Genomic DNA, 15479 nt, shown 5'->3' with positions numbered 1-15479 from the left:
GGGGGGGGGAGAGGGGGAGGTGGGGTAACTGCATATTGAACCCAAGGGTGCTTAACCACTGAGTCATATCCCCAGGCCTTTTTATTATTTTATCTTGAGACAGTCTTGCTAAGTTGCTGGGGCTAGCCTCAGACTTGAGATCCTCCTGCCTCCGCCTCCTAAGGCTTTTGGATCACAGGCGTGTGACACTATGCCCAGCTTAAAATTTTGTTTCTTTGATATGTAAAATGGCAATGTTATGTTAAGATACAGATGAAATAATATTAATAAAGCTGATTGAGTAGTGCTCAATACATAGTAAGGGCTTCTGTATTCACATGTTCCTTATTCATGGATCTAATCAACCATGATTGAAAATATTTGAAAATCATGTTTGTACTGAATGGGTACAGACTTTTTTTTTTGTCATTTTCCCGTAAACAATACAACATAACAATTTTTTAATATACCATTTATATTGTATTAGGTATTATAAACAATTTAGTGATGACTTAAAGTATATGGGAGAGTATGCATAGGTTATTTGCAAATACTGTGTCATTTTATATAAGAGACTTAAGGATCATGGGCTTTTTGGTATGAAGTAGTCCTAGAACCCATCACCCCCATGGATTTTAAGGGATGAATAATAGTATTTGTTCCTCTTATGGCAACATACAAAGTAGCATGATTTACTTCATACAGTTTTTTTCTTTCCTCATATTGGGATTGAATGCAGGGGTGTTGTACTGCTGTACTACATCCCCAGTCCTTTTTAAAAATTTTATTTTGAGACAGTGTCTCACCAGGTTCCTGAGACTGGCCTTGAAGTTGCAGTCCTTCTGCCTTGACCTCCTGAGCACCACTGCCTGGCTTAATAAGTCTTTAAGACACTATATACATCTTCCTATTTTCCTCCCATTAATAGGGTACTGATTCACTGTGGGATGCCTGATGATTTATATACATCATTATTTCCGTAGCTCCCAACATACTAAATAGCATATAGTAGTTGCTTAGTATCTATTTGTTTAACGAATGATAAGTAAGTGAACTATCATTTATTTGTGTTATTGGGATTTTGAATAATCAAAGAATAAAGTTTGTGTGCCTGTATGTTTGAACTTTTGCTTTCACTACATTAATAGAGGAAAAAAAAACCAAAACAAATAGTAATGCAGTAGGCTAATAACCTGAGAAAATACTGTAGATGGTGACTTTAGTATTCTTTGCCAAAATACATTAAAAATATATAAATCAAATTGAATAACAAATGATATGGCTAGTGTGGACCACAGATGAGAGGGAAGATATGAAAATGTGTAATGTATAGGAATACAGAAAACATTTACAAAGAACTTCTCAAATTTTTACCAACTAATCTTGCTGACTAGAAGATAATGCGGAAAGAACTGGTGTTTAATGCTTTAAAATGAAAGCCTAGCAGCATGGTGGTGCATACCTCTAATCCCAGCGACTTGAGAGGTTGAGGCAGGAGGATTGTAAGTTTGAGGCCAGCCATAGCAACTTATTGAGACCCTGTCTCAAAACAAAACAAAACAAAACCAAAAACAAAACAAAAAAGAAGGCTGAGGATGTGGCTCTGTGGTTATGTACCCCAGGTTCAATCCAAATAAATAAATAAATAAAATTTTCTAAATAAATATAGAAAATTTTCCAGTGGAAACAAATTTTCGCCATATTTTTGTTCAGTGGATAAAGAAAAATCCCAGATATATATTTATTTTTTTCCATGATAAACCATTTTTATAAGTTACTTTAATTTATCAAATTTAAGAAAAACAAATATTTTAAGTATGTTATTTTGCTGCTGCTTTAGTAACTACTTTTTGTTTTACACTCCATAGTACTTTCCCCGCAAGCTGTTTTTTTCTTTTTTGTCGCTCAGTTTTGAACCCAAGGCCTTGCGTTTGCTGGATATGCTCTCTGTCATTGAGTCACACTTCCAGACTTCCCCTAAGCTTTATTTTCTTTTTCTTTTTTCTTTTGGTACCAGGGATTGAATTCAGGGGCACTCAACTACTGAGCCACATCCCCAGCCCTATTTTGTATTTTATTTAGATATAGGGTCTCACTGAGTTGCTTAGCGTCTTGCTGTTGCTAAGGCTAGCTTTGAACTTGTGATCCTCCTGCCTCAGCCTCCCGAGCCACTGGGATTATAGGTGTGCACCACTGCACCTGGCTCATCTAAGCTTTCTTGAAGAAACAAAATGGAAGCTTTTCTGTGAGGGAGCAGCTTGTATTTTTAATAGACATTGTTCCATATGACACTGTTACACATACCTGCTGGAAAAAGTTGGGAATTAGAAGTAGTAATAAGAGGTGGCAGTGAGACATGAGCAAAATAGAGAGGTGCCGGGAAGCTTTCCCTGCACAGGGGAGGTATATCTTCATCCGCCTATTCATTATTTAACTTTTTAAAATTTTTGCTCAGGATGGTCTTGAACTTGTGGGCTCTTGTGATCCTTTTCCTTCAGCCTGCAGAGTATCCTGAACTGTAGGTGCCATCATGCCTGGCTTTTAACAGATATTGAATTTTGATTGTATGCTATGTTTTGGGTATAAAATGTTAAACAAAAGAGACATTATTCCAACCTGCTTGTAGTCAATTATTATGTCTCAGTACTTTTTAGTAATAGGTCTGTGATTACAAATTGAATGTTTCCAAAAAGAGGAAGTTGATGATTTGAGTGGATAAGAACCTTGACCAATGGCAAGGAGTAAGGTGGCTTCTCAGAGGCAATGGGAGACTTGGAGAGACAGCAGGGTCTGAAGAGAACAGAATGTATTGGGGAATGGAATAGCTCATTACCCTCATGAAGAGATGGAAATGGAACACAGGTCCTATGCTTGGAGCGTGACTGCTATTTATTTGGAGGAGAATAATACAAGATGATGCAGAAGGGGCAGAGGGAGAGGTAGGTGCCAGCCATACAGGACCTTCTAGATATGCTAAAGGGTCTTCATGATCTTGATCAGTACTTCCTTTCTTCTGAGGACTTTCCACACAGATACTTGCCTAACCTGCTGGCTGTCAAAGTCATGGAAATCCACTATTTCTGAATGTTGTGATGGAGACACAAGAACTTGTTTCCTCTTGAATGGAAAGTGTGAATTCAATATGTGTGTGTATATAAAAATTAGTATGAGGGAGCTAAATTGCATATATGTTTATATGGTATAATTATGTATAATTATATAAACTACAAATTAGTGTGGGGAATTTAATTGTATATATAGTATAATTATATACCAAAATATAAGTATAAATAATTGCATGGAGGAATTAAGTAGAATGTGTGAAAAAAAATCCAAATTTTCCTCTGTAGCTTATTTATCCTGGATTGAGTTTATATTCCCTGAGCAGATTTTATCTTGGAAAGAATGGATTTTAACTCAGAGAGAAAGGAAGTGTCCTTGAAGTCTATTGGGTAGGGGAAAAGGTAGATTAAAATAGATTGATTTTTAGAAAATAGAAAATCCAGGGGTGAATTAAGGACTTATGAAAAATGAGTTAGATCAGGGCTAAAAAGATTTAAATGTATCTCACTCATTTAGGATTAATTAAGAGAGTCCCTGGATGAACATGCTGTGAATAGAAATTTAGTTGAAGAAGTTAGAGAAAGGGGGATATGGAGATGGAAGAATGGAAATGATTCCTGTATATTGTCCTGTAGTATTTACATTTAAGAAGAAATGTTTCTTTAATACTGGGGAGATGCTTCGCAAGCAGCATTCTCAAAAAATATTCTAAAATTATGAAAATCTGTTATGCATATAATAAAAAACTATAAAGTATGGAAATATAGTAAGTAAAAATAAAAGTCTCAAGATACTTGAAACTTTCTTTTGAAATGTGCTGAGATTGAACCCAGGGCCTTGTGCATACTAAATATGTGCTGTACAACTGAGCTTATACCCTAATGCTGAAATATTTGAATTTTGAGCATCCTGATACAACTGAGAAATATGCTTTCTTTTCTTTTTTCCCAATATTGGGGATCAAACCCAGTATTCTCACATACATTGTGAGAATACTGGGTTTGATCTACTGCACTATACCCCCAGTCCATAATGTTTTCTTTTTTGTAAAGACAAGGTCATAGAATATATACACTTTTATATCTTGTTCTCACCTTATTATGTCATTCCTAATATTAATGAAAAGATTTTTAAACAACATTTTTAATGCTACATGATTTATTGTGAAAGACTATTTTAATATCAAAAATTGGAATATTAACTGGGCATAGGGGTACCTACCTGTAATTCCAGGTACTTGGGAGGGCTGAGACAGGATTGAAAGTTCAAGTCCAACCTTGGCAACTTGATTCTATCTCAAAATTTAACAAAAGGACTAGGGATGTAGCTCAGTTGTAGAGTGCCAGTGTGTTCAATCCCCACTACTGTCCAAAAATAAATAAATAAATAAATTGAGATATTGAACTTGCTCTTTCCAAGGAAGACTCCAAAACATGAGTACCTGTCTCCAGGAAACTTAAAATCCAATAGGGAAGGACTTAGCTAACTCTGTAGGCAGCATGCTTAACCTACCTGAGTATTTAGTGAGTGAACGAGTGGTTCAGAACATTGTGGACTGAGATATGAGACTCAACTGAATGGTTACAGGTGGAATTGAATTAGGCTGAGTAGAGTAGAAAGGTATTAGATGTGGAGGGAACAGTTTATACCAGAGCAGGAAATGCCACACATATTTGAGAGAGAAGTCATAAGTCAGAGTAGTTGAAGAAATAGTTTGTGTGGACAGAATCCAAGTAGGAAGAGTACTTAGGGGCAGAACATTGAGGCCTTCAAGACCAGCCAAGTTTACCCTCTGTCCTAGAGGTCAGTATTCTTGATATTCTGGTCCATGACAAGGTTTTCCTGACCTGTTATGAAATGAGAGAAAAAAGGAGGCAGGGGGGCAATATAATGGACTCTTCATAATTCAAAATTGTATTTGTGAAAAGGATTATTCTATTCTGAAATAAATCCCTTCCTGTATTTTAAGAGGTAAAAATGTTCCTTTATGAAACAGTCATGACAGGAGTTTGTTTTCATTTCTTTGCTGCTTTCTTTATTGGTTAGCAATAGCTGATCATTACACATGTTTGAACTGGAAAAGATACCAGCATGCAGAGAGCCTAGAAATGTAAATCTGATGGAATCTTGCGAATTAGATTTTAGATGTTAGGTGAGGATTCCAACTGGAGAGTAGGAATGGAAAGGAGGAGATGGGTGGATCCAAAAGAGACAAAGAAGGACAAGGAAGTGTTAGGGTACTGTTGCTCGGCCAGCAGGAATAGTATTTCAATGGTACTTGGAAGATAATAGTCAAATGCAGTAAACCAGGACAGTAAATTGTAGACTATCCTTGGAATGCATGTTACCATAGCAGGTGATGACTATGCTTCAGAGTCAGACTCTTCAGATAAGGTGTTAAGGTAGTCTGAGCTTTAAGTTTTTGTACGTAAAACTTAACTACTTTAAAGGTGATTGTGAGGATTACACGAGATAATAATGCACGTAAAGCGCTTAACACAGTACCTGACTCCTAAGGGCTCAGTCAATTTTAATTATAGTAGTGCTTTTTTTTTTTTTCTTTAGAGATTGTTATTATTAATTTTTTTTTTAGTTGTCCTTTTAACCTTTGTTAGCAGTTGGGAGATTGGTTTGGGAGAAAAGGGATTAGATATAGGTTTGGAAGTAATCGCCATGGGTTTTCAAGGAGTATTTGGCCTCTACTGACAAGTGATAAAGAAGTAAAGAAAATGGAGATGGGGTGAACCTGCTAGCGAGGAGGCTCTTGGTGAAGTTCAGAAAACGGTTATCCTAGTATAGTATGGATAGAAATCAGATTGGAAAGCTTCCAACAGTACAGGGTTCATGCAGTATTCACACTTGCTAACCCTTGGCAGTAGGGCCTTCTAAAGTGTTTTGGTTTATTTTTCTAACCAACTGACTTTTAAAATGTGTGTGTGTAAGTGTGTATATAGGGATGCACTAGCTAATTAGTACATTAGTTATTAAGTGTTATGAAAAGGCACTCTGAGCTCTGTTATGTATCTACATAATTCTTCAGGTAAATGTATTGAGTGAAATAGTACCATAAGCAATAAATTGCTGAACTTAAATAACAGATATTTAAAAGTCAAGTTATTAGATCACTTTAAACATAACCTTCTTTTCTTATATGATTAAGGGATCAAAGATTAAAGGAAAATGACCAGATTTTGGCCATTAATCACACACCACTGGATCACAATATTTCTCACCAGCAAGCAATTGCATTATTACAACAAACGGGTGGATCTTTGCATCTGGTTGTAGCCAGGGAACCAGTCCACACAAAAAGCAGGACTTCTACCAGCTCAGCTGATACAACTCTGCCTGAAACAGTGAGTTGCAAACTTGGGAAAATAATTTTGAATTATGCTATTGGTGATAAGAAGTATATATTCAGGTGTCATTTACTTGTCATGGGTCAAGAGGGATGATCATATCTCCAAGTGCATCATATTTAAACAAGATGTTTCATGAAGGGCTATTTATTTAGTCTTTTTAATGTCCTGTGGGACTTTTAATTTAAGATTATTATTTAATATAGGGGTCAAATTGAGTGTTAGGTGTAGTTTATTTGGTGGTGGTGTCTTATGTTCCTTTATAGAAAGTTAACTTTATAGAAAGTTAACATTTCAAAAACATTATTTTTATGAATTATAATGGGAGTCTATGGGTAGGTTATTGATGCTACAAAATTATAGTAGGTTTTTTTTTTCATGTAAGGATATATACTTCACAGTTTGGAAGAAAAAAAGTATGTCTGTTTTAGGAATTCTTAAAGCTGCTTTGTAACATTTACCAGATTTTGGCCAGCGTCTTCAGAATGCCTGCTAATAAATCTTATTTTCTTATAACACTAAGTGCTAGCTGATTTATATAATTTTCATTCCTCGGGACAAAAGAAAAAAAAAACTGGTACATTACAAGGTCACAACACAAATTAAAGTATAGGCATTTTTCCTGTTACACTCTGTAATATTTATGCAGCACAATTTACATAATAACTACAATGGACAAAGTGGGACATTGTCTAGCATATAAAGAATAAGGGTGTTGGAGTCATGCATTGGTGGGTTCAAGTCTATTTCTTCCTCTCCTAGTTGTGTGACACCAGCAGGTCCTTGACTTCTCCACACCTCAGTCTCTCTGTTACTTAAAACTAGTAATAGTTGTAAAGATTGAAAGAGGTGTGTGAAGAGCCAAGCGTAGGGCTGGTGTCAGTTAACACTCTGTGAGCAGTAGCTGCTGTCATTGATTCAGGCTTCTTTTTTGGGGGGGTGGAGGAGCACCAGGGATTGAACAGGGGTGCTTAACCACTGAACCACACCCCCAGCCCTTTTTGTATTTTATTTAGAGACAGGGTCTCACTGGGTTGCTTAGGGCCTCACTAAATTGCTAAGGCTGGCTTTGAACTCATGATCCTCCTGCCTCAGCCTCCAGAGCCGCTGGGATTACAGGTGGGTGCCACTGTGCCTAGCAAGGTTTCTTCTACTTTTTTTTTTTTTTTTTAATTCTTTTAGTTGGTGATGGACCTTTATTTTATCCATTTATTTATAGGTGGTGCTGAGAATTGAACCCGGTGCCTCACACATGTGAGGCAAGCACTCTACCACTGAACCACAACCCTAGCCCCCAGCCAGGGTTCTTATTTTAACAAACATGCTTCCTAGTTACTAGGCATTGTTCCAGACATGAGCTTATTAAATATTCCCTATATTCCTGTTTATTTTAACATTGCATAGTAGTTTTCCAATTTTATGTAATAGAAGAACTAAATAATGATTATGCCCTCATGATCTTGAGAGGGAGACATTGTTCTGCTGTTGGATTATATGAATTTAATGCACATTTCTCATGGAAACCTGCTAGTCGGAGGAAAAGTGCTTATTTCTTCTTGTCTGATTTGTATGATTCTATTAACAATATCTTCAGTTGGGTCTGCCTTTCTTTTCCCTCATTAATGCCGCCTAAATTTGTCTCTTTACCTCATCATGTTCTTACCATTTCATTCTTTCCATTGCTGCCAGATTAATTTTCACAAGCCACTGCCTTCTCCTTGTCATTCCATTTTCTAAAACCTTGAATTCCCATTTGTCTTCCCAGTTAACTCAATCTATTGACTGTATCTTTGACCCATTCCACTACCTGGTCCAAATTTGTTCTTGTCTTCCTTCTTTGTAGTGCAGTTTATGTTTTTTTTTTAATATTTATTTTTCAGTTGTAGGTGGACACAATACCTTTATTTTATTTTATGTGGTGCTGAGGATCGAACGCAGTGCCTTACACATGCTAGAACGCTCTACCACTGAGCCACACGCCAGCCATTTCTTATGACTCTTCTCTCCCCCAAACCTCTGAAGTCTTCCTAACATTTTGTGACTTCCAATTCAAGTTAAGGTTTTTTTTTTCTTCCCTGATGCTCTTTGTGCCTGCTAGGTGAACACACTACTACCAATACACTTCTATGGAGCCAAATCCCCAGCCCTGTGACTTTCAATTGAAGCAATCACATATTTATTGGTTCCTATACAAGCCAGGCCTTCTGCTAGATTTGGTCATAGACTGGGGAATGTTTCTTGTCCTCTTAGAGCTACAATGTTTTGTCTGATATTCTGCCTTGCATTTTAATTGTGTTTTAGCTTTTTCTCTCCTGGATATAAGATCCTTAGTTCAGGGCCTATAAATTTTAGCCTCTGGATTGCTGCCTTAATTAAGTGTATGAATATTCATTTTCTTGCAAATCTATCATTTTAGTAGTGACAGTACTGGAAAGTTAAGATCTGTGTGTTGTACCAATATTGTGGTTCTTACTTGCCTTTAATTCATAGGTTTGTTGGGGCCATATTGAGGATGTTGAACTCATTAACGATGGCTCTGGATTAGGATTTGGAATAGTTGGAGGAAAGTCAAGTGGCGTAGTTGTGAGGACCATAGTTCCTGGAGGATTAGCTGATCGAGTAAGTTGATTTCCTTTTATCATTTTGGTTTTATAAAATTTAAATTGTATGACTTGAGTTGTAATTTTATAACATGAGTTACTAGGACATATGACTCAATAAGTAGAATTTAACTACAGCTTAAAAATGGCTTATTCCATAAATACTAACGTGTATTCTGCTTTATTTTACATGGGCAACATTTTTTTGGTGGGTGGGGGGAACAACCTTCTTAAATTTATCAAAGGATAATATTTCTTGTTGAAAATAGTTGTTAGTACATTTTGAACATCTGTATTATTCTCCTCCAGAGTATAATTCAAGGGCATAATGATAAAACCAGAAGGTTTGATGATTATAATAAACATTTCTCCTAATATTGTACATGTAAGATGTCACTTGAATTAAAATTTTCTGCTATTATAAATCAAATCTCTGTCCTTCATTATTTAGCAGTGCTTAAACTGAAAGTGGACCATTTAAAAATTTAGCCATTGTTTTTACTTAATTTTAGAGGAAAGAAAATGTTAAATATCACATTTTAAGGGTTTTTTTTTTTTTTGCTACTCCTAAGCTACACACCCAGCCCTTTTAAGTTTTTATTTGGGACATGGTCTCACTAAGTTGCTGAGGTGGGCCTCCAACTTGCAATCTTCCTGTCTCAGCCTCCCAAGGTGCTGGCTTTATAGGCATGGGTTACCACACTTAGCCATATCAGTTTTTAGAAATTTGATTGTAAACCCACTGAATAAAGAGCTCATATTATGTAGAACATCCATGATAAATCTTAAATAACTGTGATTATTTCCATAATCCAAATAATACATAAAATTTCACTGATAATTGTCCAGGTAGATATAAACTTATCTCTTCTAATAGACATATTCTATAAGTGAAAATAAACTTGACAGGGCTCTGGGTATAGCTCGGTGGTAAATTGCTTGCCTAGTATGCAGGAGGCTCTGGGTTTCAACAGCTGCAACACCACATAAAATGAAAAAAACAACAAAACTCAGAAACATTTTTTTTTTTAAAATTTTTTTGTATTTCTTTTTTTTTAAAGTTGTCAATAGACCTTTATTTATATGCAGTGCTGAGATTTGAACCCAGGACCCCCAAGTGCTCTATCACTGAGCCACAACCTCAGCCCCTAAAACTCAGAAACTTGCTGTGCAAATGCAGCTTTGAGATAAGTTCCTTAGCCCCTTGTTTCTGATCAAAATTACTTTTACTATATACAAACTGTGAAATTGTTGATGTTTCCATTGTCCTTCTAGCACCTGAGAGAGTTTATTTAAAGCGGTAGTTCCGATTGGTTGGCCTCTGGGGGTCTTTGAGACTTGCAGGGGGTCTATGAAATCAAAACTATTTGTATAGTAATACTAAGATGTTATTATCTTACTGTGTTATTATAAAATATTATTATCCCCTTTTATACCATTGACATTTGTACTGATGATTCAGAAATAGTGTTTGACAAGAATTGCTGGTGTTGTAGTGCAAAACAAGGCGGTGGCCTCAATCTTTACTGACTGTCACTGCATTCTTTCTGGCCATGCTCTTGCAACAAGAAAGTAAAAAATTCCAGGTCCATGTATGGTTCTTTATGATGCAGTAGAAACAATAAAATTTAGTAAAAAAATTTGACCTTTTGGTACATGTCTATTTACGATTGAAGGACAAAATGGGAGGTATGCATACACTCCTGTGTACCAAAGCATGGTCATCTTGAGCAAAAGCATTTGTGAAGTAAAGAAGCCATTTTTTAAAAGCATCCAAATGGGATTTATTTTGAAATTTTTATAAAAGGATAATATATATAACAAAAATTTCTATAAAGATGATAAAAATGGGCACATAGTAGACTCTCTACAAACAAGTAACAGTATCATTATGCATAGCAACGTTCACTTTGTAATAATCAAATGATATTTTTCTTTTTAAGAAGCCATTTTTCATATGTAACAGCATTTTTTATTTTTGAACTAATAATTGACAGAAAAATTGTGGTTATTCAGACTTAGGTATTTGATGGATATTTCCTTGACAATTAATGAAGTGAACCTATTTTAGGAGAAACTCTTGGTGGTGTTGGCAGTGACAAATTTTTTTTTGTACTGGGGATTGAACTCAAGGGCACTAAGCCACACCCCTAGCCATTTAAAAAATATTTTTATTTAGAAACAGGTTCTTGCTGAGTTGCTTATTGCATTACCAAGTTGCTAAGGCTGGCTTTGAAGTCATGATCCTCCTGCCTCAGCCTCCTAAGTTGCTGGGATTACAGGCGTGTGCCACCGTACTTACGGCAATGACAAAATTTCAGCTTTCGAGAAAAATTAAAGTTTTGAAAAATTTTGTTCATGAGCTTAAACTTGCCAGTATTTAAAGAGTTTTTTTGAGTACGTTATTAATGATAGTCACCAATGTGACTTTTTATATGTATAATGAAATATGTCAGTATTTTGGAAGATCTGTATACTCTATGAATCAATATTTTTTGAAGATCAATATGTGATATGACAAAGTAAAAGATCAAAGGGTTTAATGAAACAGTGTCTAAAAGTTTTTTGATGTGGCTTTAGATTCCACATTACAGCTGATCTTAAGAAATCACAACTTGTCAAGTTTGGGTGTGTTATCAAAGAAGAATTGGCTGAAAGGACTATTAAAATACAACTCCCTTTTCCAAGTGTATATCTGATTGAGGCCAGATTCTCTTCATATATTTCAACCCAAACATCTCACAACATATTGAATACTGAATGAGATAAGAGAATCTAGTTGTCTTCTTTTAAGAGTTTTGCACAAATGTGAAAAGTAACACTCTTCTCACTATTATTTTTTGTTTGGGAAAATAAAACTCTTTTTAAAATTAAAAATATATACACTAATTATTTTAATACATGTTACTATATTATTATATATTTAAAAATTTCTTGGAGCTAATTTCTAATTCAGTAGATATTGACAGATAATTCATAAATGAAAACACTGAAATTTTCAGTGTTATTTTTTAGAGCTTTACTAATGTAAAACTGACATACAATAAATTGTACCTATATAAAGCCTGCAATTTAATAACTTGACATAGGTATATACTTGTGAATTCATTTTTGTCAGAGTTTTTCAGAGAAATAGAACCAATAGGATATATGTATGTAGTAAGAGATTATTTTAAGGATTAGATCACAGCATTGTAAGACTTGAAATTTATAGGGCAGGCCAGCAGGCTAGAAACTCAGGAATTAATGTAGTTCTGAGTTTGAAATCTCTAAGGTAAACTGGTAAGATTTAGGAGACCAGGGCAGGATGCTATCCAGCTGTGAGATGTTACCAGGCATGAGACAGTTTCGTTTTTTTCTTTAGGAAACCTCAGTTTTTGTTCTTAAAGTTGTAAGCTGATTGGATGAGGTTCATTCATATTATCGGTGGTTATTACCCTGAAATCATCTGAGCTATCAGAGACTCAGACCCCAGGGTTTTATTGGTTGTTGATCACATAGTACACACTAGGCACAAACAAGTCACATCTAGTTTGTAGATGAGACTCACATTTACAAAATACCTTTGTAGCAATATCTAGGCTAGCATTTTGCCAAGCAGCTCTATGCTGCACTCTAACCAAGTGACATGTAAAATTTTAACTGTCATGCTGTCCATCACCACTAAGATAATGAACACATCTGTCACTCCAATAGTTTCTTGTGCCATTTCATAATCCTCATCTTTGTGGCCTCAACAATTTTAAACAATATAAAAGGATCTGATAACAAAATATTCATTTTATGGGTCTTTAAAACACATCTGTGGCACAAAACATAATATTCTTACAGGGGTGTGTGTGTGTATATGTATGTATATATGTGCTGGGAATTGAACCCAGGCTTCTTGCATGTTAACCATGTACTCTACCACTGAGCTACAACTCAGCCCTGAGGGTTTTTTTTGAAAGGATTTTTTTGTAACTAGCAAAGGGATGAAACATTTTGGAGTATTTCGATTCCCACCCACCCCACCAGAAATTTTAATAGGCTTGTTTGCTGGAGTAGTGTTTTTCAAAGTGCAAAGTAGAGTAGTTATTTTGTAAAACAAAGGGTCAAATAAATTTAAATAAAATCAAATATTTTTTTATATAAGAATTTTCTGGCTTTTTAATATACTAATGTGCATTATGAATTTCACAAGGAAAATATGATGTGCAGAGTTTCCCAGATTAATTCTATTGACACACTATTTGGAAAAGCCCAAGTCTGATTTTTGCTCTTTACTGGAAGGGATCGTCACTATTTCAGATCATCAAGGAGGGGGTAGGGTTATGCCCATCACAGAGTTGTAATGGAGAAGCAAATGCTTATGGCAGATGTTGTCATCTGCCTAATATACATTATTCTAATGTAATCCTCAGAGCAGTCTTATGAGTTTTATTTCCAAGTTATTGACATGGGGGAACTGTTAAGAAATTGCCCAAGGTTGCATGGCTGGGAAGTGACAAAGTCAAGATAGAGCCCATATCTGTTCAACTATGCTTTGCTGTTTAAGTCTATTTATCAAAAGTTGATCCTAATGCTTTCCTTTTCTTGATGAACACTGTGCAGTCTTGGTCAAATCTATCAACAGAGAATAGCCAGCTCTAAGAAGGGCAGAACTTTTGACTTTTTCTAGAGGGAATAAGGTGAGGTATACACATGAGGACAGTTTTGTGTTTGCTTCTTTATTTCATCTCAGCTGATGGCAGGTAAAATTCCTTCAACCTTATGGCTATAACCCATTTATTTCATGCCTGGCCTCAATTTTTTTTTTTGTTTTTTTTTTTTTNTACACGAGATAATAATGCACGTAAAGCGCTTAACACAGTACCTGACTCCTAAGGGCTCAGTCAATTTTAATTATAGTAGTGCTTTTTTTTTTTTTCTGTTCAGTGTTAGGCTTCTTATAACTCATGAACTCATTTTGGCTGTAGTCCTTTAATACACCAGTCTATGGCACAAGATGTGGTTTATACACTTTCTGTTAGCTTCCTCTGGGCAGATTCTTCTCAACTGATCTACATCTTGAGTAAGCATCTCTGAAAGGAAAGAGCATAGCATCATAGCATGGGAGCATTAGATTCAGATAAAGGCTTGAGTCGTGGGTTCACCACTAACTCTGGTCAAATTACTTCTTAGTGTAATTTCATGATTCTGAAATAGTCTCCCAGACTACATCCTGGGATTTGCTAGGAGGACACATAGGACTCAACATACAGTTGGATTCATGGCTGTGATCTGTTGTAATGACAGAATACAAAGCCAAAACAATAGCAGAAAAGGGGCATGAGCCGGGCATGGTGGTGCATGTTTGTAATCCCAGTGTCTTGGGAATCTGAGACAAGAAGATCGTGAGTTCAAAGCCAGCCTCAGCAATGGTGAGGTGCTAAGCAACTCAGACCCTGTCCCTAAATAAAATACAAATAGGGGTGGGGATGTAGCTCAGTGTTTGAGTGCCCTTGAGTTCAATCCCTGGTATGGGGGGGTGGTGGTACATGAAGTGAAGTATCAGAAATGTCTGCGTGGAAGCCATCGAAGACTCAGAGCCCAGGGTTTATTAGGTGCTGGTCACGTAGGCACACACTGTCCAGGACATACCAAAGTCCCAGACTTGCAGACAAAAGCAGGTATTCAGGAGAAAGCATGTTGAACAAATCATTCAAGCACAGTGAGCCATTCTTAACAATGTAGTGGGAATGTCCATAGAATCTGAGCTCCCAGATGTCAGGCAGTGCCATCCTTATAAGATAGCCTTTCCAAGGTTAGCAGTTTTAGGCCTGTGGTGATTTCCCTAGTAGGGGAATATGGCTGTCTTAGGTCATTAATGTGAAGGCATGATCGAGGTTACTTGTGATCATAGAGTGATCCTTTTAAAGGCGTTAACTAATACTGCTTTTTCAAAGAATATTGTTGTGTTATGAAATTAGAAAAGAAGTTCAGTATTTCTTTAAAGAGGTTTAATAAAATAGCTCTTTGAGTTGAGAAGGTGTGACAACATTGAGATCACTGCAGCTTAAAAAATCATCAGAAATGGGTGCATTTGGTGACTTGATATGAACAAGGCACTAGGCTAGACATTTTACATGTACTGTTGAATTTAATGCCCACACTCTTATGAGAAAGGAATTTATTCATGTATTGCTTAAGGTTTAGATTAGGATAAGTAACTGACCTTTGACTATACAGCTTGGCCAAAGTAGCTAGCTTTTGAATTTGGGTGTGTCTGACTCCAAAGCTCTTCTTGTTTTTCCCTGTGTATTACCCCGAATGTTAGGAAGTTAGGTAGAAAATAGGCTTCATTGTTGTTTTTGTTGTTTTTTGGTACCAGGGATTGAACTTGGGGTGCCTAACCTCTGAGCCACATCCCACCCCCCCCTTTTAATGTTATGTTTAGAGATAGGGTCCTGCCGTATTGCTCAGTGCCTCACTAAGTTGCTGAAGCTGGCTTTGAACT

The 15479-nt window shown here is 36.1% G+C and overlaps 1 protein-coding gene across 6 annotated transcripts in view; it reads left to right on the top strand.

Moving 5' to 3' along the window:
* The window catches only part of Patj (PATJ crumbs cell polarity complex component), a 342906-nt gene that overhangs the window by 18567 nt on the left and 308860 nt on the right, over positions 1-15479 (top strand). For all 6 annotated transcript variants that reach the window (XM_048815262.1, XM_048815263.1, XM_048815259.1 and 3 more), the window contains exons 6-7: positions 6203-6398; positions 8892-9020. In XM_048815262.1, coding sequence (XP_048671219.1) covers positions 6203-6398; positions 8892-9020 — 325 coding nt within the window. The remainder of the gene's footprint in view (positions 1-6202; positions 6399-8891; positions 9021-15479) is intronic.

This window comes from Marmota marmota, unplaced genomic scaffold (genome assembly GCF_001458135.2).
Source record: "Marmota marmota marmota unplaced genomic scaffold, marMar, whole genome shotgun sequence".
NCBI classification, from domain to species: domain Eukaryota; kingdom Metazoa; phylum Chordata; class Mammalia; order Rodentia; family Sciuridae; genus Marmota; species Marmota marmota.
This window is presented reverse-complemented; position numbering and strand designations above follow the sequence as displayed.